The sequence below is a fragment of the Nematolebias whitei genome, chromosome 6, assembly GCF_014905685.2.
Source record: "Nematolebias whitei isolate Nwh7 chromosome 6, NemWhi1, whole genome shotgun sequence".
Lineage (NCBI taxonomy): Eukaryota > Metazoa > Chordata > Actinopteri > Cyprinodontiformes > Rivulidae > Nematolebias > Nematolebias whitei.
The window spans coordinates 30,749,161-30,775,800 of record NC_056503.1 but is presented as its reverse complement, the minus strand read 5'-3'; the positions used below and the strand labels follow the sequence as shown (position 1 = coordinate 30,775,800).

Here is a 26,640-nt window from a genome sequence, read left to right as displayed (position 1 = left end):
CTCCGTTGGTCAGTCAATGGCTTCTGTCTGCTTACGTCAAAATCGTCACCTCTGAGAAGTTGCTTGTAACCACAAACAAGGTGGTCCCATAAACCAAGCTGAATGGGGTTGGGTGCCAGCAGTGGGCAGGCCCTTAACTGAACCCTTCAGGTCTCTCTTGTAAATGAGTCCTCGAGGCTCAATGGGATTTATCTGTCTAAATAAAGGTTGAATGAATGGTGCGGTGGAGTTCGGTACCGATGAAAGTTGATGGTGGCAAAGTGCCGTAATTGGCTTATGCATTACCTTTAAATGATTGTTTTGGAGTCCACCTCATTCAAGATGGCTGTTGGCTACCACCACCATTTGGTTTAAAAAACACAGAAATGGCTCTAGCTCTGCCAACCATACAGATATTGAGCTAATATTTTGAGTGGTAGTGGCTTATTGCCATCACTAACACATACTGTACTCTTAGCGATGCCATGAGATCTCAAACCTTCATTTTCAAGATTTGACCAAAAAGGCCTACCGTTAAATGTATTTTGGCGTATTTGTGTATTTTATTAATTTTTTTAATAAGATGCTAGTTTAAAACTTAAGCATGAAAGGCTTATTGGTCTATTCATTCCTTTATATGCAGACTTGTATGCATAACTGTTTCACTTAAATTTTTTTTATTCCTCTAAATTACTTTTCTTGACTTGGATTTTTCTTATATTCTTGCATCATAAGTTTCAAGACTTGGCCATCAGTGATTTCAAACTTAAGTGCAAAGCTCCTTCACTGACTCTTGTGATTAAAAGGAATGCAGCCCCCCCCCCCACGAAGACTACATGTTTTTCCCTCATAGGCAGTGAAAACAGCCTCTTCCCTGCTGCCCTTTGTAACTTGTGTAATGATGAACTTCACGCCCTGCCGCCCAAGCATTAGCTGCAGGCTGCTCTCAAACACCCCACAGATGATTCCCATCTTCCTTGGCTTTTCTTGTCCTTGTGAAAGCCAGTGACCTAGAAATGGCTTCTGTGATCGACTGTTTTAACTTTTAAACCAGAACATTAAGGTCCTCTAGGAGAACAGATTGCAGTGAAACGTGGGCTTATGGGTTGTAATGTTGTTTACGATTATGCAGGGGGTGAGTTCGATGTTGGGTCAGACCCTTAACTAATCCATGCCTCGCCACGCCCTGCCCGTCTTCCCTCAGGGAATTCCAATGTGCAACTCGCGTGACCCAGACCGCTGACCTCGCTCCCCTTCCTCCATTTCCATTTTTTTCTACAGCTTCATCTTCTCCACATGCCCCAGCCTCCCGTTCTCTATTGCCTTCACCAGTGTCTTCCACTCCTTCCTGCACCCCTTCCTCCTCCTCTTTGCACTTACCGCTATGTTTCATGGCTTTAACGTATCTTTGCTGCATCACTACTACCCACAGCCTAAAGACGCTGGTATGTGGATGCACATGCGCAGCAGACACCACCCTTCAGGGTGAACTGAGAGACTGTCTGATTGCTTCGCAACTGGACCGTTTACAAAAAGCCACGTTATCTTTGTTAAAAAAAAATGTTTTCCCAAAAGGAATTGCTCCTTTAAGCAGCTTTCAACAACATTTCAGTGGTTAGGCTAAAATGTGTCATGTCTTGTCTACGTTTCACTCATTTCAAATTGAGTTTCTCATTTAGCTATGCATTTCATATTATTTTATTATTAGCTGCTGGCTTATTTAAGCCATTGCATCTTCGCATCACATTCGATTGAATTCTGTCCTGAAAGTCGCTTCCTTGGAACTTGCCTCGGCATGCTTCTTGGACTGCAGGGGAAAAAAAAAATCTCATCTCTATTTTGCATTCCTTTTGAGCTCTTTGTCACACGAGGAACCTAAAACTTTAAAGGTATTGTGTTAACCAACAGTCCCAAAATGAGTTAACATGGAGGTACTGTACACTGACTGTTCTTATTGAGAAGCATAAAATAATGGTGGGATCAGAAATGTTAAACCTGCTCAGCTTTTGGACTGTGTTTTAATCCAAACACCCTCAGACATGACCTAATTTACACACGACAAATTCTTCACCGGGACGGTGATTACATGGGAATTATTTGGGTGTGTGCAGACATTTTGTATGTGCAAGATCATGGCACACTTTGTTCCTATTGAAATTCAGTGTTAGGGTTCCCGTTCTTATCTGTTAAGCAACATATACTTTAACAGCTAAGATATACTGTATGTGAAAGCAATACTTGCAATATCAGAATTTTACTGTAAATGTGACCTGTGCTGGCAAATTTCGTCACAGTGAGGATTTTTTTCAATATTGAGTTATTTTAAATTTTGAATCTCAAAAGCTTCAATTTGACACTGAAATTTGTTGATTTATCACCTAGTTAGCAATAAGTTAGTTTTGTTTATCCATCCATCTTCCATTGTCTTTACTCAATTCTTTCTGGGTTGCGGTGATGACTGGTGGTCATGTCTAGCACTCACTGTGCGAGAAGTGGAGGACACCCTGGACAAGTCTCCAGTCCATCACGGACACATAGAGACAAACAAGACAATCATTCACTCTCATTCACACCTAGGGACAATTTAGAGTTACCAATCAGTCTTAACATGCATGTTTTTGGTCTGTGGGAGGAAACCGGAGTACCTGGAGAAAACATAAACATGCAAGGAGAGAACATGCAAACTCCACCCAGAAAGGTCCGGGATTCGATCCCGCAACCTTTTTGCTTCTAGTTTTGTTTATGAAATATCCAATGTGAAAACACAATTTTTGTTGGTCTGGAGTGATGTCATTGGGGATTCCAGAAATATATTTAAACTGGGGAAGCCCCAAGCTTCAGAATGATGCCAAACATACAAAAAAATGTCCTGGTGCCAAAGCATCCGACAGGGAAAAATAGTCCATTACCAAGGAAATTTAGAGGATTAGTATTAAAAGAAGTATTTCTGAAGACATACCTTTTAGAAACCTTTGATTTAAAGGTAGGTTTAGATTAGGAAGATGTAATGCTATTTTAGCTCTTGGCATTGGTAGATGTGTGTATAGAACTATTTTGCATCTAACATATGGCAGAAACAAATATTTTAGTGTTTTCTGCAGAGCAGTTTCTGCTCATTCTGACTTTTTGCCATCATGGGGGATCACCGTTGTTGGTTGACTCTAAAATCAAATTGGTGAAATTTAGAATGGAGTACCAGTAAATGTCTGTCCATCAGGCAAAAATGTATATAAAGTACTGTCAAAATGATATAATTGTACTGTATTAGAATATTTCACTTCTCCTTTTCATATTTATGAAACATTTCCATAAGGACCACAAACGGGAACTGTGTTGACTCAGGGTATTAAAGAACAATGATTAATAAGCTGAATGCATGTTCTGTTAAATATTAGACCAGATTCAGACATGCCAGGGCGTGTGTTTTTGGTGGATAAAATTCCTGAGGCCATTAACTTTGTACTCTACTTTACTCCCTGGGTCAGGATACCGGTGTGCTTTTAAATATAATAAAGAGGGGTAGGGTGTTTAACTGTTGTAAATGATTAGTGTCCTACTTGTTGTAGGTAGCTCTTTGAACAGCATCAGTTTGGAGAAATGCTGGCAGGCTCTGACTGTTTGAAAAGCTAATAGCTGGTCTGAGCAGGCCCAATTCAAAAGTGAAATGCTGTCAACATAAAACAAGTAAAAAAAAATGCAAAAACTGTTTTATAAACTTGTACACCACTCTTGGATTTGTATTACACGGACAGAAACGATTTAGGCTGCACCTATTTCTCTTAATAATATACTTCTGTATACGTAATTAACCATTTCTGATGAAACTGACAATAAAGTAGTTTATAAAATGGTATTTCAATGGGCCACTAAGGAGTTTTATTTTAAAATGACAGTAACTGTTTTGTTTTTTTCTACTCTTGACAGTTTGTTTGCTTATTTATCTGGTCAGAATTTAAATTTATTTTTCAAAACTTGGGGTTGTTCAAAGAGCTATCTACAACATTTGAGATAATTGTTCATAACCTTTGCACAGATCTTCACTTCAAAAGATCTGAAATTTTAAGTTAACTTATGGCTTTTGGTTCTCTGATGTTGACTCGCACCATTACTGGATATTGTTCCCATGAAAAGTAGGAGTTTAGTGCTTTGCTATGATTCTCAGTTTTCAACTTTAATTAGCAGCTTCTCAAATAAGACTCGAGAGTACACCACACAGAGAGTAGAGGAGTCTGTACATTACAGATATGGTTGTTTTATCTCCTGTGACTTCAAATGAGGCAAGTTTGTGTCTTGTCCTACATTTCCGTTGTTAATGTTCCTCCATTCCGGTGTAGCTGTGTTGGACTTTGAAGTTCATCTTAGAAAATTCACAGTTCTCAGATGTTTGACAAACAATGTCTTGGTAAAAAAAAAAAAAAAAAAGGCTTTGTCTACTACGTGCTCTGTGTTAGAGGAGCTATTCACAATTAAAGGTGATTTTAATGTCGGTTTCACTTCATTATTGCATCAGTTGTGACATGGAGAGGTTTTATGCTCCAGTCTTAAGTGTGCTGGCTGTCTTGCAGCTTAAGAAAAATTTAATTCCTTATAAATTGTGCTATCAGTGAGGGGGTGATCCATTAAGAGCACTCCCATCATCTGTGTGATGCCTGTTTTTATATTTGATCTACCAACTCAAATAAATTGCTTTGAGATTGGTCATTTAATAAAGCCTTTGTTTACATCACAGAGTGCATGTGCTTTTTTTCTTTCTCGCATTTAAACCAATTTTTTTGTCAAATTAGGTTAAATACATTGAGATGTGAGTGATGGGATGTTATCCAGCTCTGACTTGTTGGGTGAAAAGCATGGGGAAACGTGTTTTTGATGGAGACGAGTAAGCCAACAGGCAATGCAGTCTTTTTAAATGCAGATGGCTCTCCCTAGTTGGCCAATTAGTAACTTTAGCTTTGGAACATTTATCTGCTTTCATCTTCTTGTGTGTGACTTTCATTTAGGTTGCACAGAGCTCAGTTTGCCTCTTTCTGTAAGTGTGTGGTGATGCTCTTATGTACATTCATGTGTGTTCGCTGCCGTAGCAATAACCATGCATGACTTTATTCTAATTTTGCTGGCACTGAGACAACCACCCACACTGTTGGATGTCACATAATAAGGCAAAACACATATGGAGTCTCAGAGAACATAAAAGCATGAAACATGTAAAGCATCACTGTTTGCATTATAGCTTAGTTATAATTAAATAAGTTAAACTGAAAAAAAGTGTTTGAGCTACAGCCTGGTTAAAGTATTGTGTAATTTTCCAAGAGCTTTGCCTTTGACCTCAATCTTTTCAGGAAATATTTTCTGGTTAAATAGGATCACAGATTAAACGTTATTAACAGAACATGGGCTCAGGAATTTAGTTGCAAAGAACAATATTAAACAAATGATTGCTTCTGTTCTTGAGATAACTTTTTTGGTATTTAATTGGTTTAATAATTTGTTGTATTTTCCTCTTTTTCATGCAGGACTGAACCCCAGCCCTGTGAGCTCCTCTTGCATGGAAACCCTGCTTCCCTGCCATCTCCTCTTCTCCCTAGAGCAAGAAGCCAGCATGGCAGGATGAGCCTCTGCCAGCGATAATGATGGCCAAAAAACAAGATGCCCGGGCACCTGTCTATAACCTGGTTGTGGTTGGGTTGTCCGGGACAGAGAAGGAGAAAGGCCAATGTGGTGTGGGCAAGTCCTGCCTGTGTAACCGCTTTGTTCGGCCAAGTGCTGATGACTTTTACCTGGATCACACCTCTGTTTTAAGCACCAGTGACTTTGGAGGCCGTGTAGTAAACAATGATCACTTCCTGTACTGGGGAGAGGCAGTAAGGACAATGGAGGAGGGGTCTGAATGCCGCATGAATGTGGTGGAGCAGACAGAGTTTATTGATGATCAGACGTTCCAGCCACACCGTAGCACGGCACTTCAGCCTTACATAAAGAGGGCAGCTTCCAGCAAACTGGCATCAGCTGAAAAGCTGATGTACTTTTGCACAGATCAGCTGGGACTGGAGCAGGACTTTGAGCAAAAACAAATGCCTGAAGGAAAGCTTGTGGTGGATGGCTTCTTACTTAGTGTTGATGTTAGCAGGGGTATGAACCGTAGCTTTGAGGATCAGATGAAGTTTATTTCCAACCTGTATAACCAGGTAGCCAAAACGAAGAAGCCTGTGGTAATTGTTCTCACTAAATGCGATGAAGGAGTTGAGCGCTATATCAAAGACTGTCATGCTTTTGCTCTTGCCAAGAAGAACCTACAGGTGGTAGAAACATCAGCACGTTCAAATGTCAACGTTGACCTGGCATTTCTCACACTGGTTCAGCTCATTGACAAGAGCAGGGGAAAACCCAAGATCATCCCTTACTACGAGGCACTGAAACAGCAGAGTCAACAGATTGCTTCAGCCAAAGATCGCTATGAATGGCTGGTCAACAAAATTGTGAAGAATCATAATGACACTTGGCCATTTGTCAATCGTATCATGAAAACAGACTCCGAGTACAAAGACTATGTATTTTTTGAGGGAACAGCTAAAGCCAAGAAGCTCTTCCAGCAGCATGTACACAGACTTAAACAAGAACATATAGAAAAACGCAGGAAGGCCTATTTAAGTACTCTACCGCAAGCCCTAGCTGTACTTCTGCCAGATTTGAATGAAATAGACCATGTAAGCTGGTCTGGAGTTCAGAAAGTCCTGGAGGCAAAGAGAGATTTCTCTCACTGGTTTATAGTGCTAGATGATACTCCTTGGGAGACCACACCCCACATCGACAATATGGAGGATGATCGAATTCCCCAAGATCTCCTGGAGACCCCAGCAGCTCAAAATATTTATGAAACTCATCTAGAGCAGCTACGAACTGAGCGCAAACGGGCTGAGATGAGGTGGGAGTTCAAGGAAATGCTAAGTGTATCTCCTGACATCACACCAGGGAAACCATGGGAGGAGGCCCGAACTTCGATCAGGAATGAAGACTTCTACCAATGGCTAGATGAAGCAGAATATTTGGATATCTACAACAAACACCAGAAGGAAATCATAGACCGGGCAAAAGAAGACTTTCAGGAGTTGCTTCTGGAATACTCTGAGCTTTTTTATGAGCTAGAAGTAGATGCAAAACCAAGTAAAGAGAAAATGGCAGCCATCCAGGAAGTGTTGGGCGAGGAACAGAGATTTAAAGCTCTACAAAAGCTGCAAGCAGAAAGAGATGCTCTAATACTGAAACATATCCATTTTGTTTACCATCCGACAAAAGACACTTGTCCCAACAACCCCCATTGTGTGGACAGTAAGATAGAACAGATACTGGCCTCCAGATTCCCCACCCGATACCCATCATCAGACAGTTCAAGGCCCGAGGGGGGGCGGGCTGAACGCATAAATCTCGTTATTCTTGGAAAGAATGGACTAGCCAGAGACATGGCAAATGAGATAAGAGCATTGTGCTCCAGTGATGATCGGTACGTGCTAGACTGCAAAATGTATGAGTTAGCGCTTCGTCCCATAGAAGGCAATGTACGTCTACCAGTAAATTCATTTCACACACCTACTTTCACACCCCATGGCTGCTTGTGTTTGTACAATTCACGGGAATCCCTTTCATATGTTGTTGAGAGTTTAGAGAAGCTTAGAGAGTCAACTATAAGCAGAAGAGAAAGAGAAAGTAGCTTAGCTCAACTCCCGTTGTCCCTCCTTCTTGTTACAAAGAGGGGTGTGGGGACAATAGGGGATATTGGAGGGGAAACTGCACAAACGCTTACACATCAAGGGCAGCAGGTGGCTCTAAAGTTGCAGTGTGCCTACCTAGACCCTGCCTCTCCAGGCATGGGTTATGGTCGCAATATTAGTGAGAAGCAGATTAACCAGATGCTAAGGAACCTCTTAGAAACACGGAGGAACAATGGGAGTGGCTCTCCTATTTTACTTCCTCCATCATCTGCCTTCAGAGACTCTCAGTCCCAGCCAATGCTTGAAGCAGATCTCAGGATAGTTGTGTGCCTGATGTGTGGAGACACCTATGATCTAGACCAATTGCTAGCTCCCTTTCTTTTGCCCCATCATTGTCGTCCTGCATCCAGCCTAAACAGTGGAACATCGGTTATTCTGGATCTTAATATAGGAGGTCAGCGACAGAATGTTGAGCTGTCTCTGCTCTCATTTCATTCATCGTTCTCCCTCCGCAAAACTGGCCTGGTCCATGGCTTCATTACGGTTTACTCTGCTCGCCGCAGGGCCTCTATGGAGACTATGTGTGCTTTCCTCTGTGAGGTCCAAGACATCATTCCCATCCAGTTGCTAGCAGTAGCAGAGAGTCAGATGGAGCTAACAGACTCTGACTCAGCCAAGGAGCAAGTCAGCCAGGGAGAGGAGCTGGCCAGTGAAATAAATGCCAGATTTAACACAGTAATTTGTGGACATGGTGGTGTAGTAGGGGGCCTTCATAAAATAGATCTTTTCCAATCTTTCTTTAAAGAAGTCCTGGAGAAGCGCACTGTTGTCGAGGCCACTCACATGTATGACAATGCGGCTGAGGCATGCACCAATGAGAGCATCAGCCCACGCTGTGGTTCCCCGAGTCCCGTCAACATGCTTATGGACTCGGAGGATGATATTGATCCATCACCACCTTACCCTTCTATTAGGGAAAGTGGTGGTCTTATGGGAAACTTCAAGCTGCCAGATCTGGATTCAAGTGAAACATTCTCTGTTATTTCTGAGCTTAGCGCTTTTGAGAGCAAGCTGAACAACAAGGTTCCTCCGCAAGTGAAGCCCAAGCCTATTCGTAAGGTCAATCTTGGCCCCTACATGGACCAGCAAGGAGGCACCAACCGACCTTCTTTGCCCCAAGCCGTCTCCTGGGCACCTGGTACTGATGGTGGCTACGACCCCTCGGACTATGCAGAGCCTATGGATGCTGTGAGCAAACCTAGAATAACAGAAGAGGATGACATTTATTCTGTTCCTCACGATAGCACACAAGGCAAAATTATCACCATCCGCAATGCCAACAAAGGTCACGCCAATGGAAGTGCTGCAGGAAACGGGTCGGACAGTGAGGCCGATAGCAGCTCTCTGGAGCGAAGGCGAAAGATGTCTGCTATTGCTGTGAAGCCTAAGCTGTACAGGGACAGATCCAAACGGCTTGGGAAGTTCAGCAGTTTTAGGACAAGCTTCTCACTTGGCAGTGACGATGAGATGGGGGGTCCACCCAGGACTGGCCAGGACGAGGGAGGACCTCAGAAAGAATCAACCGAGGAGAGCGAGGATCATAAAAAAATTAATATTCTCTGGAGCCTGCGCAGAAATACAAAGGTTAGTGTTTGTTCATGAAAGTGTGATATATGGATTAAATATGTGCAGTCTGAAAGGAAAATTAGTTCAGTCTTGATCATGTGAGTTTGCAAAAAAAAAAAATTATGTAAATTTCAAACTACCATACCCTGATAATTATTTTTGCACTAAGCAAAACTTTCATCATATTTTATCCAATCATTAACAGCAGTATAGGACTGGAGCATTTAAACCTCTTCGTCTTCCTAACTGCACATATACAGACTGAACTTCCTCATTATAATTGTTTTTTGGCAGAGATTCAGTGCTGTCTGATTTGGTCAATAACCGTGCTTATTACTAAAGTCAAGAAAAAGCAGAGCTCTGTATCATTTCTCTGCTGTCAAAGGCTGAGCCTAGTAAAAACATACTGTAGGGGTTCCTGTGAAAGCAAGTGTGCCATATTTTTTCCCTGTCCGCTCAGTGGGAGTTCTCTAAACTAGCCTGATCGTTAGAAGGGAAGGAGAGTGTCGGAGACTTCTGGACCAGAATGCAGCAAACTTTTAGTGAATGTGAACAGAGCCACATTATGTTCTGTGCTGTTTTATTTGTTTGTCTCTGACTCAGTGGGTTCAGGAAACACAAACACAATTTTCACCTAACATACCATACCATATAATACCACTTTATTTATATAGCACTTAAAACAGCAACAAGGCCAACGAAAGTGCTGTACAGCAAAAGCAAAACAAGCGAAGGACACAGGATAAAATACATAGCTCCAAACAGGTAAAGATAAGAACTAAATGCCTAATATTATAGAATGCAAAGTTAAAGCCAGGGAATAAAAACGAGTTTTTAAACATGATTAACAGTAAGCGAGGGGGACCTGCAATAGAGAAAGCCCTGTCACCTATGAGCTTAAACCAATAAAAGCATCATGTCTGCTGACTTCAGAGAGCGCTGTGGGACATATGGCTGCAGCAGATCAGCGAGATAGGAAGGGGCAGAACTGCTCAGATATTTAAAAACATACAGAAGGATTTTTAAATGAATTTGAAAGTGAACTGGGAGCCAGTGAAGGGAGGCCAGAACTGGTGTAATGTGCTCTCTTTTGCCTGTACCAGTTAAAAATCGGGCTGCAGCATTTTGAACCAGTTGTAGACATGCAATAGAGGTCTGATGCCAAAAAGAAGCACAATGCAGTAATTGAGCCTGGATGTTATGAAAGCATGTATTATGTCTCAAGATTACTTTTGGACAATCTGGGCTTCAATTTAGATAATCGCCTCAACTGAAAAAAAATAAAACAGGATTTAATAATTGTGTTTACACGACTGTTGAGTTTCATGGAAGGGTCCATTTTCAACATTTTAACAGCTAGTAGAGCAAAGTAGATTTTTGTCATCTTGAAACAACTATAATCTCAAAAATGTCATCGATTTAAGCAAACACTATTTTACAAACTTTTACATTGTTGCTAAATTTTTATTACACAGTTATCCCACTATAAATATTATACAATTCTTAATATAAAATGTTTTAGATTGGAGTTGCAACAATCAACTGTGGTCTTGGCTGCGCTCCGACTAGGTGTTTTTACCATTCCAGTGAGAATTACAATAAATTTTATTTCTCCAAACTGAGGTTGTTCCAAGAGCTACAACAGGCAAGACACTGTGTTCATAGTATTTTCACAAAACTACGTTAAAAGATCCAAACTGTTGCATTATTTATTGTGATTCCCCTTCACTGTTGTAAATGTGCCATTGCTTTTCATTTTGCCACTGAGACTCATTATTAATTCCTGTTAGTTTGAGTTTCTTTGTTTCCTTCCTTTCATTCTTTGATTCTTTGTTTGTCTTCTGGTGTTTGCTGAGTCATACTTTCTGCTTCTCACATTTCTGCCACATTATTATATTTTCCTACTTTTTTCTTTGTCACTTGTTTCCTTAAGTATTTTTTGCCCTCTTTCACATTTTCTTTGTTCTCTTGCATCCTGTTCCCTTTTCTGTTTCTCACCCATGATGCGATGATACTTTTGGACATTTCACCCTTTGCTTATCAGCCTGGTAAACTGTTCATTCGCACGCGTGGCGTGGCACAGAAGTGCCAGCTGAACAGGACTTATGGCTGTGCGTGGTATGCTTGTGCGTCTATGATAATAGCCACGGCTGTCAGGAGGGTGGAGCAGGAGGTGGATGATAAATGTATTTTTACACACTCGGCTGGGATGTACCTGCATGTAGGCTGTCCACTCACATTATTTAACTGCCCGGACTACATTCTCCAGCACTTCAGGGCATTTGTCAATTAAAAACAATGGCTCAATTACAAGACTGTTGTCTAATCATAGAGGGGGATCAATTAAAGGTCTAGCATTTGAAGGAATGCATATCGCCCTTCACTTTTCATACCAGAGTTTTAGACTAAGCTCATCTTACGTTGACATAATGAAGTTATAGTTGTTTTGGTCCAACTTTGAAAATAACAATATGCTCAATAATAATAATAATTATTGGCTCAGTGATTAGCACTAGGGGTGTAACGGTACGCTAAAATCACATTTCGGTTCAGTTTCAGGGAGGGCTCGGTTCGGTTCATTTTCGGTACAAAAAAAGACAAAATAAAGACTTGCAAAACGTTTATTTTGAAAATATGCCAAGTAAACCATACGTTTGCATAAAAATAAATAAAAGCGACTCATTTGGATGATATATTTTAAATAAACGGCACTCTTTACAATAAATAAACTACACTAACAATAATGAAAATCTTATTAAGTACAATAACAGCCAGAACCAGAACAATAAGCAGCAACAGACCTTTTACAATCTTAACTAGTCAAGTTTTAAGTTTTTGGTCAAAAAGACAAATATTTCCACATTTTCTGCCAAAATCACAGATCTAGTTGCAGTGAATATCTCCATCAGTGGAAGAAAAACCGCTCACTAGCAACAGTAGCAGGAATAAAGAGGTAGAGTTTTGCTAATTTTGCAGTGTGGCTGTATTTGGCCTCATTACTCACAACCTCTTGGACCTGCTCTCACCTGTCCATGGAAAAGTTCAGAGTTCAATCATCACAGACTTCTTAGCTGGAGGTGATCTCTGGTGGATTTCCCTGAAGAGGAAGACTCAGCTGCTATCTCTGTCCCAGACTGGAAATAAAACACAAATGGGTAAAAAAAAAAAGAGTTAATAAGATTATAATTTTAAATTTGAAAAGGTTAATTAGATAATAATAAAATAACAATACCTCTTCTTGAACGGTTGTTATGAGGTAGTTGAACCTCTCGGTCATCATCATCATCAGGGCAGGACTTTAATCTGGTTCAGAGCTTGTTGACAATATCAGTTTTAGCTTTTTCATAAAGTGCTGCTACAAAGTTTTGGCTGAAGTGTTGACGTGATGGAATGTTGTAGCGGGGCTCAATAACTTTAAAGCCGGCGCATTAACACCAGAAACGTAGATTCAGAGCTTTAAAAACTCCTACAGCTTGTGTTATTGCTCTGGACCGATCTGAATCACCTGATAAAAGTTGTTTAAATGCTACTGCTGTTATCGCTCTTTGCAACAAGCTGCTTTTCTTGCTTGTAGAAGAGACGTTCACGTTCATATGATGTCGTTTCAAGAGCGTTAACAAGTTAGACGTGTTGCCTGCTGCAGATCCAATCTCCATGAAACAACGTCGACACACAGCTTTGGATTTGTTCACTTGTCTTTTAACAGGAAAGCCATAATGTTCCCAAACAGGAGGATGCAATGAGACGCTAGGCTGCTAATGCTAGCGTGCTGCAAGATAATAGCGCCGTGCTGAAATACGCTTAGGAATTTTAGTTCTGCAGCGCATAATCTCTCGTTAATGAAATTTAATGAGTGAAAAAAATAACAAATGGTACGCACATGGACTGGACCGAACATGCTGTACCGAAATGGTTCGGTACACCCACGTGTACCGTTACACCCCTAGTTAGCACTGTTGCCTCACAGCAAGAAGGTCCTGGGTTAAATCCCTGGTTGGACCTGGGGTCTTTCTGTGTGGAGTTTGCATGTTCTTCTCGTGCTTGCGTGGGTTTTCTCCGGGTACTCTGGTTTTCTCCCACAGATCAAAAACATGCATGTTAGGCTGCCTTCAGGCCCAGGCCTCCCTTGCAAAAGAGATCTGTGATCTCGATGGGATTTGCCTGGTTAAATAAAGGTTAATAATAGTGCTTTCAGCTGCCACATCAGATGTTAACTATCTGTATGTTGATTGAGTTGTAACTATTTCTGTGATGGCCATCTTGAATCAAATTGACTCCAAAAGTTAATCAACTGTTGTAAATCCAAATGCTACTTCCTGATTGTTTCTTTAAAATTGGTCCCCTGCTTCATGAGAGAGTTCAGTAATAAACAGTTTCACAAACACACACGGACACACACAACGCTTTTGACAACGGGCAACAATAAGGGCCCGATGACACAACTATCACATTCTAAATTTACTTTACAAACCACCACCCTTTAAAAAATAAAGTCAGCAGAGTGTAGACCAGTGTCGTCTTCCTAGTTTCTCTGATCCGTGGCACACGACACATTTTGGATCCAAGTATTCACTTTACAAGCTGTCATGAATTTATTATGCTTGTAACGAATCGTGTTCCATCATCTTATTTTATAAACATCCATCTCTAAAGAAAAGTCCTCCTCTAATCTGCTGCAGCCAGAAAACCCATAAGACTTTTTATTTCTCATCTCGAGATACATTCTTATCCGTTAGCCCTGACGTGCATAGAATGACCTGTTTTTTGGTTAAAAACAAGTCACAATTTTAAGGTGAAGGTTTGAGTCGATGTATTGTAGTGGGAATGTTTTCCCTTATTGGAGCCTTAAGGTGCTGTCTACCACCTTGAGTTAAGAGTTTAAACAAATACTCAAAAAGTATGCTTCATTTTAAATTTCCTCTTGACCTCAGGCGTTGACCGAGTGAGTCCGTCCTGATCACCCTCCCTCAGTGAGAGCCCGGGTACATTTCCCTTCTCTCCTGCAGCTTGTTTTGAAGCCTCCTCAGGCAGCAAAATGAACATTTTCAAATTCCTAGGATACCTAGTTTGTCTAGTGTCCTCGTATAAGAAATGAGAGCAGGGAAGAAAAATAAACCCAAATGGAAATTAACTTTATGTCAGAACCCCTGAAGGGTCTTGTTTTAGTGTCCTTCTGCACGCTGTCTATGTAAACGCTCACCACTGTAGCTGTGTAAGGATGAGCTTGGTTTATTTTTTGACAGTGGAGGTCTGTTTTGTCTTAGAGCTGGCAACACATGCTGTCTCAGTCGGCAACTAAAAGGAGTGGCCAGAAGGTAAAACTGCAGGGGGAGAAGACGGCCATAGAGAGACGTGTGTGGGTACAGGGACAGTTTGCAAGAACGAGACGGGGCACGGATATGCAACACAGTCACTGTGACAGGACTGAAATAAATTAGGATCTGCCACCGCAAACTGAGAGTAGCAAAGCTTTTTACAAGTACAGTCGAGAGATGAGACCATTTTTTACTTGAAAAAAAAACAAAAACTCAAGTGAGTATTTTAAACACAAATACACACTTTACATGTGTAATCCATGTACAGACGCACGTCGACTGGATGCAAGTGTAAGTGTATGAGTAGATTTAAATGTGTATGATGGGAATGACGTGGTATCAGACTAGTGATACGAAAAATAAATTCTAGTATCCATCATCATAGCTCATGTTTGAGCTAATAGACAAAAGCACTGACTTTAATTTGGCTGTATTGTTTGACTGCTGCATAGTGAAGAAAAAGAAAGAGCCTGTAATGACCCTTTTTCTACTTTTTAAATGACTAAAACACAACTTGAGTGAAGTTCAAAAACGGCTTTTTTTGAACTGAAACAATTATCTTGTTATGATTTAATATTTCTGGCATTGTTCACCATAATCCTTTGGGTCGGATTTTTATTTTATTTTATTTTTAATAAGGCTGAGTATGAGTCATTTTAATTGGGTGAGTCAAACTAATTTTTCTTGGTAAGACAAGATTCTTATTAGGCCAATATATAAAAAAAATAAGATATTGGTTCACTCAATGTGTAATTTAAAACTACTGGTACTTCAGCTAACCCAGAGAGAGCTCACATCTTTTAAAGTTGCGTGTCAGGTTTTTAAAATAACACTGACATGAACATTTTAGTTGTTTTAAGATAACATTACGTTTATCTGGGTTTCACTCAAACTAGCCATTATGTTGTCAGTCTCATCAGATTTCAACTATTTTGACCAAAATTAGACCATTCAAAGCGTGATCTACAACAGTTGAGATATTTTGGTCATAACCTTTCCACAAAACGTCACTTTAAAAGATAAAAATTATCACTTTAAATTGAGAACTAACATGAGTGAAGAAATGGAGTTAACCCTAAAAGTAGGAGTGGGGATTTTTAGTACCTCACAATTAAAGTTGTCTACTATTCAGAGGGTTGCAGTGCCGTTATAAAATGATTATTGACATTTCAATAGTTTGCGATTTGTCAGGTTTAGGAATAAACACCAAGAGGCAGATGATTAAATAATAAGATAAAGAGTGCACAATGCCATGTGTAAAATAAACAACCTATTATTCACAGGCTGCTGACTAACAACTAGCATGGATGCTAGCTTAACATTAAAATACACCAGAAAAACAAATTAGCGTTATCGTTTGAAATTTGTACACAATTAAACTTTTTAAATCATTACTAAAGACATCTAAAAAAGTTAAATCTGGTCCTCTGGACATTCAAAAAACCCCAAAACAAAACAACAAAAAATGTAGAAACGTTTCGTCTCTCCTCCGAGAGACTTCTTCAGTCTGAGGTGCTGTTTTCAGCTCAGTCTCTTAAATAGCACCTTCTCAGAGTGGATCAACCAGTTTGCTGCTGACAACCAAAACCAGCTGATCACATGCTCAAGAAGGATAGAGAGGAACGATGGTTTGAGAGAGGAGTAAAGGAGGCCATCTTTATGAAAAGAAAACGTCCATCATTAAACAGGGGTGGAGGCCTACGTGTTCAATTGTCCCCCTTACAATGCTGTGATTGCTAGTATCACTCAGCCCTCTGTGAATAGTAAACAGCCATCAGTGTGCTAATGACCCATTGTTAGGCTGATGGTCCTTCTTGAGCATGTGATCAGCTGGTTTTGGTTGTCAGCAGCAAAACTGGTTGATCCACTCTGAGAAGGTGCTATTTAAGAGACTGAGCTGAAAACAGCACCTCAGACTGAAGAAGTCTCTCGGACGAGAGACGAAACGTTTCTACATTTTTTGTTGTTTTGTTTTGGGGTTTTTTGAATGTCCAGAGGACCAGATTTAACTTTTTTAGATTTTTCTACCTGGATTATTGAGCATGCATCAGGATATCACTAAAGACAGCGATGTTATTACTTAAACTATAATTTACAGACTTGAGGCTTTTTTCCAAAACACCTCAAGCCAGGACTTAAGACTACTAGTGGTTGCCTCTGTGCGACTTCCAAAGGTGAATTGGGGGCTTGACGCCATCCCACCCATAATGCGCCTTAGTGCCATAAAGTGAGGTAGTAACAGAGCCTAAACAGTCAACGTGCGAAAAGGAAAGCCAGTTCTGTGGCTCCACATTGAGGTGAAGTGATGACGTCTAGTCTGTGGGACCACCCTGTCATGAGATTAAACAACACACCATGTTATTACAGAGGGACGATCGATGATGGCGCTCTTCGCATTTAGTTTAAAAAAATTAATTTACTACAAAAAAGACGATCGCGAAACCGGGTTAATTAATCTTATTTGTAAATGATTCGAGGGAGACATCAGACATTAATTGCGTTGCGCTCCACGTCAACACAGTTGGGTTCTGCACCATATCCTTTTTGGTTTTGTGATTCTCACTTTGTTCCTCAAAACTCCACTAATGATTTTAGAATGGCCAGAAGCAACATAAAGACAAAATGGTCTTTGCAGCCATTTTGCAAAATTATTTGATGAAGGAATTTTAATTTTCTTTGCTTATCAGTGAATAATAGTTATGAAAACACTCAGCAACGTTACAACTAAAGCGGCTACGGCAGCTCTACTAGGACAGATGTAACCACGCAGCAAATACTCAGCTGACTCTGTTAAAGTACCAGCACAGATTAATGTAAAAATTCAAAATCATCTGTCTGCTAGTGAATATAAAAAAATATAAACCCCTCACCCCAACCTAAAAAAGTAGTTGACCCAACCCACAGATGTTAATTAGAAATATTTTAGAATTTATTTGACTCTCCTAAACCTAATGTTTATGTTATGCAAACATATTTTCGTGTAAATTAATCAGTTGTGTGCTTTGAGTATATGTGCCATGAGCGCTATCATAAATGTCTGAAGTGCACTATGGGGATCACTAGTGCTTCTGCTCTCTAATGAGCACTCCTTTGCTCTATTCCTGTAGTCTGTCTGTCAGGACCGCACTGCACCAACGGTCCATGTGTCCAGCCCACCATGCATCCCTGCCAGGACAGCACTTTGGGGGTGCTGACAGACTTACTAGAGAGCCAGGCCTCAGGGGCCTTCAAAATATTCCCACTGATCGGCATTAACGCTCCCGTACAATCACTGCTGGAGCCTCCGCCGCAGGAAGAGACGGGCAGCGAGGGTTGCAGCAGCTTGTTGGGTCTCTTAACGGGAAATCAAAACGAGGTGTAAAGTAATTAAACAGGGAGTAAGAGTTTAATGATTTAAAAGCTGCAGGGCTGTAGAGACGAAGAGGAACACGAAATGTCCGAGAAAGAAGGATGAACATGAAGTGATGAGAGTGGTGAATAATCGATGTGTATCTCTCGATTGGACAGAACAGGGTTCTAGATAAGAATGTTTGATTTGTTATCGGTTTAAGATTCGAAGGTGCGTGTGGAATGGTAGCACACATGCCTGCCTTTTTCTTTTTTTTTTCAAGAAACATAAAAATGGTAACTATTAAATAAGGTTGTGATTTTCACCGTTTCTTACAGTTAATCGTTTTGATAAAAGATGTCCCCACACCAAGTTTGTATTTCAAAAGAGTTTGTTTGTCTCCAATTATATATTTTTTTATTTTTCTGTCAGAAACAAACGCGATCCAAACCCAGGCATTCCAGCTCTAAACCACCTGAAAGCAACTACTTTGGCATGCCGCTCTCTGCAGTGGTCACTCCTGAGAGGGTGATCCCAGTCTTCATAGAGAAATGCATCCGTTTCATCGAGACGACCGGTAAGAATCTGCTTTTCCTCCCCCTGAGCACAGATGTGTAAAGACATCAGGTGTGATGCTCCACAGGATGTTAATATCTACCAATTAGGTTTTAACTTGATTAAAGAATTTCAGAGGATTAGTATGCTTCACATTACTTGGTTAATATTTTGTAGATTCTGCCGTGATTGTCATACAATCGTATAGATTGCAATACATAAAGCAACGCACCTCTTCTTGGCCTATGCTAGCCTGTGTCTGTTAGCAAAATATCTCATGACCCATGGGACGGATATTAATGAAACTCAAAGTAATCATTGGATGGACATATACAAGTGATTACCATTTGGAGTCGACCTGATTTAAGTTGGCTTCCACGGCTAATCAGCGTTAGCAAACTCAAAAATGGTTGTGACGAAAACAGTTTTACAGATATTGAGCTGACACTTGCTGTGGTAGTAACTGAGAGTCGTTGTCGTCACATTGCTAATACATCACACAAGAACTTTGTTAAAATATTTGGCAACCAAAGTTGTAGGTGATGTGCTTTTCCCGTTAAAAGGAATACTAATGTTTTTCTTACCTTAACTCCGGCGCTGAACTGAGATGAACTCCCTCTGCTGGGGTTGTTACTTCCAGAAATCCTCTTAAAATTCAAAGAGCTTTATTTTATTTTCTCACATATAAGTTCAGTGTTTTCCTTACATTACTTGTCTTGGCAGGGCGCTCATCTCTTCCATGATTTTTGCGAACACAGAGAAACGTCTGTGTTTTGCGATAGTTTTCAAATGGGGTTGAGAGACGGGTCAGCGTGAGGGAAATGGAGGGCTACCTCTATAGTTTTTTTTTAGCTAGCGTGTTTGTATTGCACGCTGCTAGCTTAGCGCTACGTCAGTGCTGGCAGTTGTCGACGAGTGGTGGTGGTGGTGGGGTGGGGGTTGTTGGTTCGGTAGGCAATGGTTCTGTTTACAGAGTGTGGCGCCCTGCTTGTATAATGGCAGGGGAAACACAGAAGTTTAATAAATGCTTGTGCCTGATTACTTTTCATGTTGGCACAGACAGAGACGAGAACGCAGGACGTATAAAGAGGTGCTCTTATTTTGACTTTACATAATACCAGAATGTTATCGCCAAGGCTTTATGCGCCTTTCCCAACAAAAAGGAAAGCATCCAAAAGACGCTCCTGCCAGATTCCCTCTCGGCGCGTTCATAACTAAATTAAACAATGGCAGTAATTGTGTCTGTAAGACTGTGATTTTAGTGCTGGAAAGCTCCCGTTTGCTCAGATTAATGTTGTGCGTCATTGTCTGTGCTCAACTGTGTTTAGCTTACGGGTCATTAGTGAGTTGTCAGTAACCGCCCTTTCCTCGCTGGAAGCACAGATGTGCTCGGAGAGCTTCTTCTAACCTTTCGACCATGTTGCTCAGATGCCAAGCTCCGTGCCGGACTCTTCTGGCGCCCCACTGCCCTCAGACTGCCAGCTTGCTTCTCACCCTGCCACCAGCTGTTAAACTAAACCAGATGTGACGCTTATGTAAAGGCTTTACTTTATCCTTAGCTGGGTCCGGATTTTAGTTACTGAATTACATCGTGTTTACATCTTTAAGAAATTTCTTCATACAAACACTTGTAGCTAAAAGTCCTCTTCTCATGACCTTTTACAAATTGAGTTACTTTTTCTTTTTTTCCCCCCGCACTGTTCTGTTACGGACATGTCGGTGCATTCCTGTGTAATCTCTAGCCTGATTAAAGTCTGCATTTGAGGATTACCGTGTCCTTATAAAGCATCCGCCTCCTTCCTCCATGTAGGGGCAGAGCTCTAGATATCAAGGCGTCACATTTGATTTTTGCTGCTCAGTTTTGCCAACTCAGTTTTGTTTAATTCTTCATCTATAGGTTTCACTCCAGATGTTCTCATCGTCTATCTGCTCCTCTTTTTGTTGCTTTGCGTCCTTTCTCTTGCTCCTTTTTTTTTTGAGTATCTGTATAAGATGGAAAGGTGCTATATAAGTACAGTCCGTTTACCATTTACCCTTTCTCTTCCAACCATGTCGAGTCTGAACGTGTTCTCTCTAGAAAGCTTCCAGGTAATGTTCTGCCTCACAGCGACCTCTGTTTGTTCAGCGTCACAACGTATGGAAGGATGTTTGATCTCGGGTATTGTCCATGTTAGTTTAGTCAGTTTTCAACGCTGTTTAAAATATTATTCAAGTTGAGAAATGCACCAATTTTCCTGGTTGTTTCGGAAAACATCCAAGTTGCCAGTTTCAATTTGGTTAATTCCAAATTTTTCCTAAAAAACTGTCATTGACAGAATTTATTATTTAAATAAGGGAAAAAAAATATTACATTTACTCCAAATTACAAGGGCTGCTTTTATTTTGTCGCTTGAAATATTTAAAACAAGTCCTGCGACTTACTGCACAGAGCTAGTTGTATTTATTTTATTAACCATATCATAATCTCTTTATCTTTTTCAGCTCGTTGCACAGGACTCAAAACAAAAATTGCACTAAATTACTGGGAAAAATAAATAACAGCAGTGTTCCAAATGTTATTTTGGGGAAAATAGCTGTTAAGTTGTCAAAAGGTTTATTCGTTTTATTGTAACTCGTAGGACAAATTACAGCTTTCGTTCCGTTTGTCCCCTGCCTGCAAATTATAGGTCTCACAAAGTAAACCGAAGAGAAATGTATTACTGTACTTGTTTTCGCTGCAGCTGTCACTACCAAGACAAACCGTAATCTAATGAGCAGCAGACATGCAAATGTAGAAAATCCATGTTTCTCTTAAGTAGCTTTGTACATCTCTTTTGTATCTTTTGACTTTATTTTCAAACACTTACAGATTTTAGAAACACCTACCTTTTAAATCTTTCACACCTAAGACATGTTATAGCTAACATGAAATGGAGGATTTGGTATGGACCAGAGAAAAACTGGGAGGGTTTGAGTCCTGATCACCAGTAAAGCTTGATTACTTGCCATAATTATTGGTTCATCCCTAGAAAAGAATCCACAAATATTACGTAGGATGTATGTAAAATGTGTAGATTATTTTGTTCAGATTCAGTAGGAGTGTCTTGACCCAGCATCAAAGTATTGGATCAGGTATGGATTAAATTATTTTTTTAATATGCAGGCTCAAAGATGGCTAAGAACACCTTATCAATCCATTTTTGTGTTTTGTTAGCTTTAACAGCAGCGTTCACTGTAGAACATGACTTTGTAACTTATTGTCATGGAGATTTGTTGACCTTTTAATACAAAGAAGGCACGCAGGTGTAAGAGATTTGGATGCATACAATAAGTTCTAAATGCATACCACAAGTTTTACAAATGCATAACAGTGTTTCCCCTAGTTTACTTACCTTTAGTGGTAAATGGATTGTACTTGTATAACACCTTTCTATCTTGTCAAGATACTCGAAGCGCTTTACTCTACAATCTGTCCTCATCTACCCATTCATACAGCACTCTACTAGATCTGTAAAAGAATAATCAAAGCTTTATCACATTCATACACTGATGGGACACATCTGAGGCAATGAGGGGTTCAGTGTCTTGCCTAGGGACACTTCGGCATGCGACTGCTGCTGGAATCAAACCCCCAACTCTTGCATTGGAGGGCGACTGCTCTAACCACTCATCCACCCTTAGCTCTCATACTCTATCTTCCTTGATTTTTGTCAGGTGGTGCGGCACATTATAGATGGAGACATGTCACCATCAACGAGACACGTTTGTACCGACAGTTTTTGAGCGTGGGGGTAAAGACGGCTCAGCGCCTCACAGACATGGTATTGTCTGTGCGGCGTAGCACTAGCATGTCTGTATTGCACGCCGCTAGCTTACCACTACGCCAGTGCCGGCAGTTGTCGACGGGGTGGGTGGGGGGTGTTCAGTTCTATTGACAGGGTGGGGCACCCTGCTTTTATAATTGTAAGGGAAACACTGCAACAGTTTTCCAAATGTGCACATTTCATTTTGCACAAGTAGGAATATTCTACGCATCAAATTGTCAAATACATGTTCACAAATCTGCTTAGGACGAATCAGAAATTAGTATTTTCCCAATAACTGCCTAGCTGGTAAAGCTCCAATGTCCCAGCTTTTTACCAACCTTGAACGCAACATTACCTTTGTGAATCTGGAGTGACAAGAAAGTCTCAAGTCACCAAAGGCCATGCTCAATAATCCAGGTGCAAATCCAACAATGTTCAGTCAGGTCACCTGGACAGTTTCTTCTCACAAGCTAATCCATGTGCTCATGTTGCTCATGCTTACATGGCTACTTTTGAAACTGATTTATCTTCATATTTTTACAGTTACTAATGTACATACTCAGTTAGTATTTTTGCTATGCATTGTGGTCTGGATATATTCATGTCTACTTTGCCAAAGCTTAATCTATGGTGACCAATGCCACCATTGGCCACGCCCTGGCTCCACCATTGCTCCTGGTGGTGGATAAAATTCCTCCTCCCTCACACACGAGTAATCCAACTGATCGCACCAACACCACTGAATGACTGACACACAGTCCAAACAAGGGTGACAGCTGCATTTTATAGAACATTTTATATATTTAGACACTTATTTTAACATTTGTTTTACATTATTTTTATTCAATTAGACATTTTTATATCCATTTTTATACTTTTTAGTGTAATATAATGGTTTATGAAAACAATGCATTCCGTTTACATGACATTGTTTATGTTTCGTAAGAACATAATTAAAACTTCTTGCTGCAATTTGTAGAATTGACTTGTTCATAAGTTTTTATAAACATGTTGTTTGTTTGAATGTTTACATTTTAACAACAACAAACAAACAACCCAGGGGGATCTATAGTCACTTTGTGGATGAGCCATCAAAAAAATCACATATATTGTTCCTAGTAAAATATTCTTTCCCTTGTTTGTGCCTCATTTCTCCCTTGTATCCTTGATAATGGGAGTAGATTTGGTATTTTGTCCATTTTGTAGAAAAGCACCCATATAAAATCAATCCAAGATGACTGCTGCTATCTCCTCTGCTTTCTCTCTGTGCGGGACCGCGGTGATGAATGCGTGTTAGCGTCCGCAGGCATATCTGCTGGTGGTGGGAGCCTCCATAGCGACGAAAAGGGCAGCACCCAGTGACTGCCTGTCTCCATGGTGAACTATGAAATCAGCCTGTGGGCTGCTCAGCCCTGAAAGAGGCTGATGTGGGATCAGCTGGTGGCGTGTCAGGCAGCAACATGCTGCAGAAATGCAGCCGCTAACCGATTTATTGAGTTCTCTCCGAAGTTGGAGACTCACGGGTGTGTTTTTTTTATTCCTCTTAAGTGCTATAGGAGATGGTAGCATTCTTAGCTTTTATTGAATTTACTGTAAATCTGTGTACAGTGAATGAAAGTGTAAGATCCAAAACATAAAAAGTAAGGATTAACTTGTAATGATGTGCTTTAAGGTGAAGGAAGGTGCTATTTTGTTTTTGTTTACCTCTATGGTTTTACAATAACTTTAGATGTGTCTACTAATCCTATTTTTTCTCATTCCTGAGACACTCATCTCATTCCTTGTCGTTTCTCATCTCTACATATTTTCTCCTTATCTTAATCCCTTTTTTTTGTTGTTCTCTCTTTCATCAGTTGGGATCTCCCTCATCTCTGATGTCACATTCCCCCGCTATCTTTCTCATTCCTCAGTCTCGCTTCTTTCACTCTCCCACTCCACCGCTGCAGCACGACTTCTTCCTGCTATCTGTCCTCCCATCTCTGTTTTTTGCGTCTGGCGAGTACAGCTTTTGTGGATAATTGATTGGCAGAAGGAGTAGATCGATGCTGGATGCCATGACTGAAAGCTCTCTTATTTCCTCCCTGCGTCTTTCTTTTCTTTATTTTTCTCCTGCCTTTGCTTGTAGGCCTCTCCCTCATTGGAGTACGCTTTGTCTCCTTGAGTTCCTCTCCAAGTGTGAGTGAAAAGAGAAATTCAAAGGGTGGCAGCTGAAAATCCTTATCTTTCTGCAAACTGAAAAACAATATTGAAGAGAGCTGCCTGTGTGCCTTTCCATCACATTTTTATTGTTTCTCATTTCTTTAGTTTCTTTGTTGTGTTTTCCACTCAAAATGGAAACATTTTACAAAAAACGTTGACAGTAATTGTACAACATAGAGTAATATAATTTTCTAAATTGGAGGATTGTTTACTAAGACTAAAGGTATCTCAGCTGTTTTTCAAGTGATGAAAGATATCCACTGTAATTTCCGGTCTACAGAGCGCACCTGATTATAAGCGGCACCCACTAAATAAAAGATAAAAAAACATAAAATTGTACATGTAGAGTCCGCACTTGTGTATAAGACGCGGGTATCCACGTTGTAACGTGAGATATTTACACAGAAAGATTTTTTTTTTTAACTTTTAATGAAATGCGTACCGGTAACATAAACAAATACGTACAGTAAATTTTAATTTTTTTTTCTGAACAGTGACTGTAACACGGCTGGTTAAAAAAAAAAAAAAAAAAAAAAACTACAACCAAAAAAAAAAAACCCTATTAGCCTACCAGGAAGTAATTGATCACTAGCTTCATCTTCCTCCTGTACACCACAGACATAATAATGCTGTGTACTGCGCCCATGAGCTTATGCTGTCCTCGTCATCACGTTCCTCCCCCGCCCTGGGGGCACAACAGGGAGGGGAGATGAGAACAGGTTGTTTCCCCTCTCCCCATTTGACCAAACAAGTTTCATTGGTCAACTCTGACCTGTTCGGTAATTTCATTGGTCAGATTTTTTTAACCTTTATTCAAACAGGTGTTCTCATTGAGTCACGAGGAACCCCCCCCCCCCCCAAGAGCGACGTGTATTGGACAGCTATGTGAGTGTCTGGTTGTGACGAGGCTAAATATTATGGTGGCATGAAGCTTGTTAACCCATCATAAAGTTAGCCGCAGCATTGTATAAGCCGTGGGGTTAAAGCCTGCGAAAAAAGAAACGGCTTATAGTCCGGAAATTACGGTAATTTTGCTCCATCTTTAAAACGCATAATTCTGCTATAACTTTTTTTTTTTTTACATTTAAATTTAGTTTTTGTCATGTCCTTACTCTCAAGCATTTGATGTACATCTAAAACAAATTATCGTTTGGAGTCAGCCTGACTCTAGATGGCCACCACGGCCAATCAACAGTAGCAAACACAAAAAAATATATATCCAGCTCCATCAGTTTCATAGCTGTCAAGTTAAAATCTGGTGTGGTAGTAGCTGAGATCCATCCTCAACAATTACTCTGAGTGTTGACGGATCCTATAAGGTTTTTATTAAAAACTTGGGGAGGCTATGTGGTTGATATGCATTTCAAGGAATGCTTATGTTCATTTTCATCATACGCCCATGAAAAGGCGGATGTTTTATGGTATAGGATCCATCCGCATGTCTTAAACTTTCTCTTGTCCCACCCATAACGTCTGATCCCCTCGAGATAATTTAATAAAACTTCATACATGTATGAATCATCTCTTGGTGGAGTGTTGCATACACTTTTCATCACCCCAGCTCCAAATTCAATGTCACAAATCAAGGTAAAATGTCATGGTCCTTGCTCTTCACGGTCATTGCTATAGATTGCTGTATAATAGTTTGTAGACAGACGTATAATGTGCCGTATGAGGTTAGAAAATCTATTGAAGTAATTGAGCATTGCTCTCAGCTTTTGTGTTTTCTGTGTGTCCCTGATTACAGGTTTGTTTAGTGACATGTTTGGCTCTCAAATTCTACAAGGTGAAATCTCTAACTCGCTCATTAATCCTTTAAAGTTTTCAGAGAAATGCAGTGACATCACCTTCACAGAAGAAGAAAATGAAAACACCTCTGGAGTGACATTTTTCATAGAAACAAGTCAAGGTCAAACATTTTGAGTGGCATACACAAAAAAAAAAAAAAAGTCATGATTTTGGGAAACTTTTCATACAAATGGAAGGCCAGTGACACAGAACAGCACAGACTCACACATTCAGCCTTCTTTTTTCTAGTTATATTGCTTCTTGAATAAAACACCTTTTTTAATCGACCTGTTGGACTTAATTTTTAATTAGAAGAAGTACAGTAGTCCTCGTTTATGCAGGGGATCGATTTTAGTGTGTGT

The 26,640-nt window shown here is 40.3% G+C and overlaps 1 protein-coding gene across 2 annotated transcripts in view; it reads left to right on the top strand.

Moving 5' to 3' along the window:
• Positions 1-26,640, top strand: part of arhgap35a (Rho GTPase activating protein 35a) — an 83,583-nt gene that overhangs the window by 44,793 nt on the left and 12,150 nt on the right. For both annotated transcript variants that reach the window (XM_037677505.1, XM_037677504.1), the window contains exons 2-3: positions 5,490-9,326; positions 18,384-18,528. In XM_037677505.1, coding sequence (XP_037533433.1) covers positions 5,604-9,326; positions 18,384-18,528 — 3,868 coding nt within the window. In that variant the 5' untranslated portion in view covers positions 5,490-5,603. The remainder of the gene's footprint in view (positions 1-5,489; positions 9,327-18,383; positions 18,529-26,640) is intronic.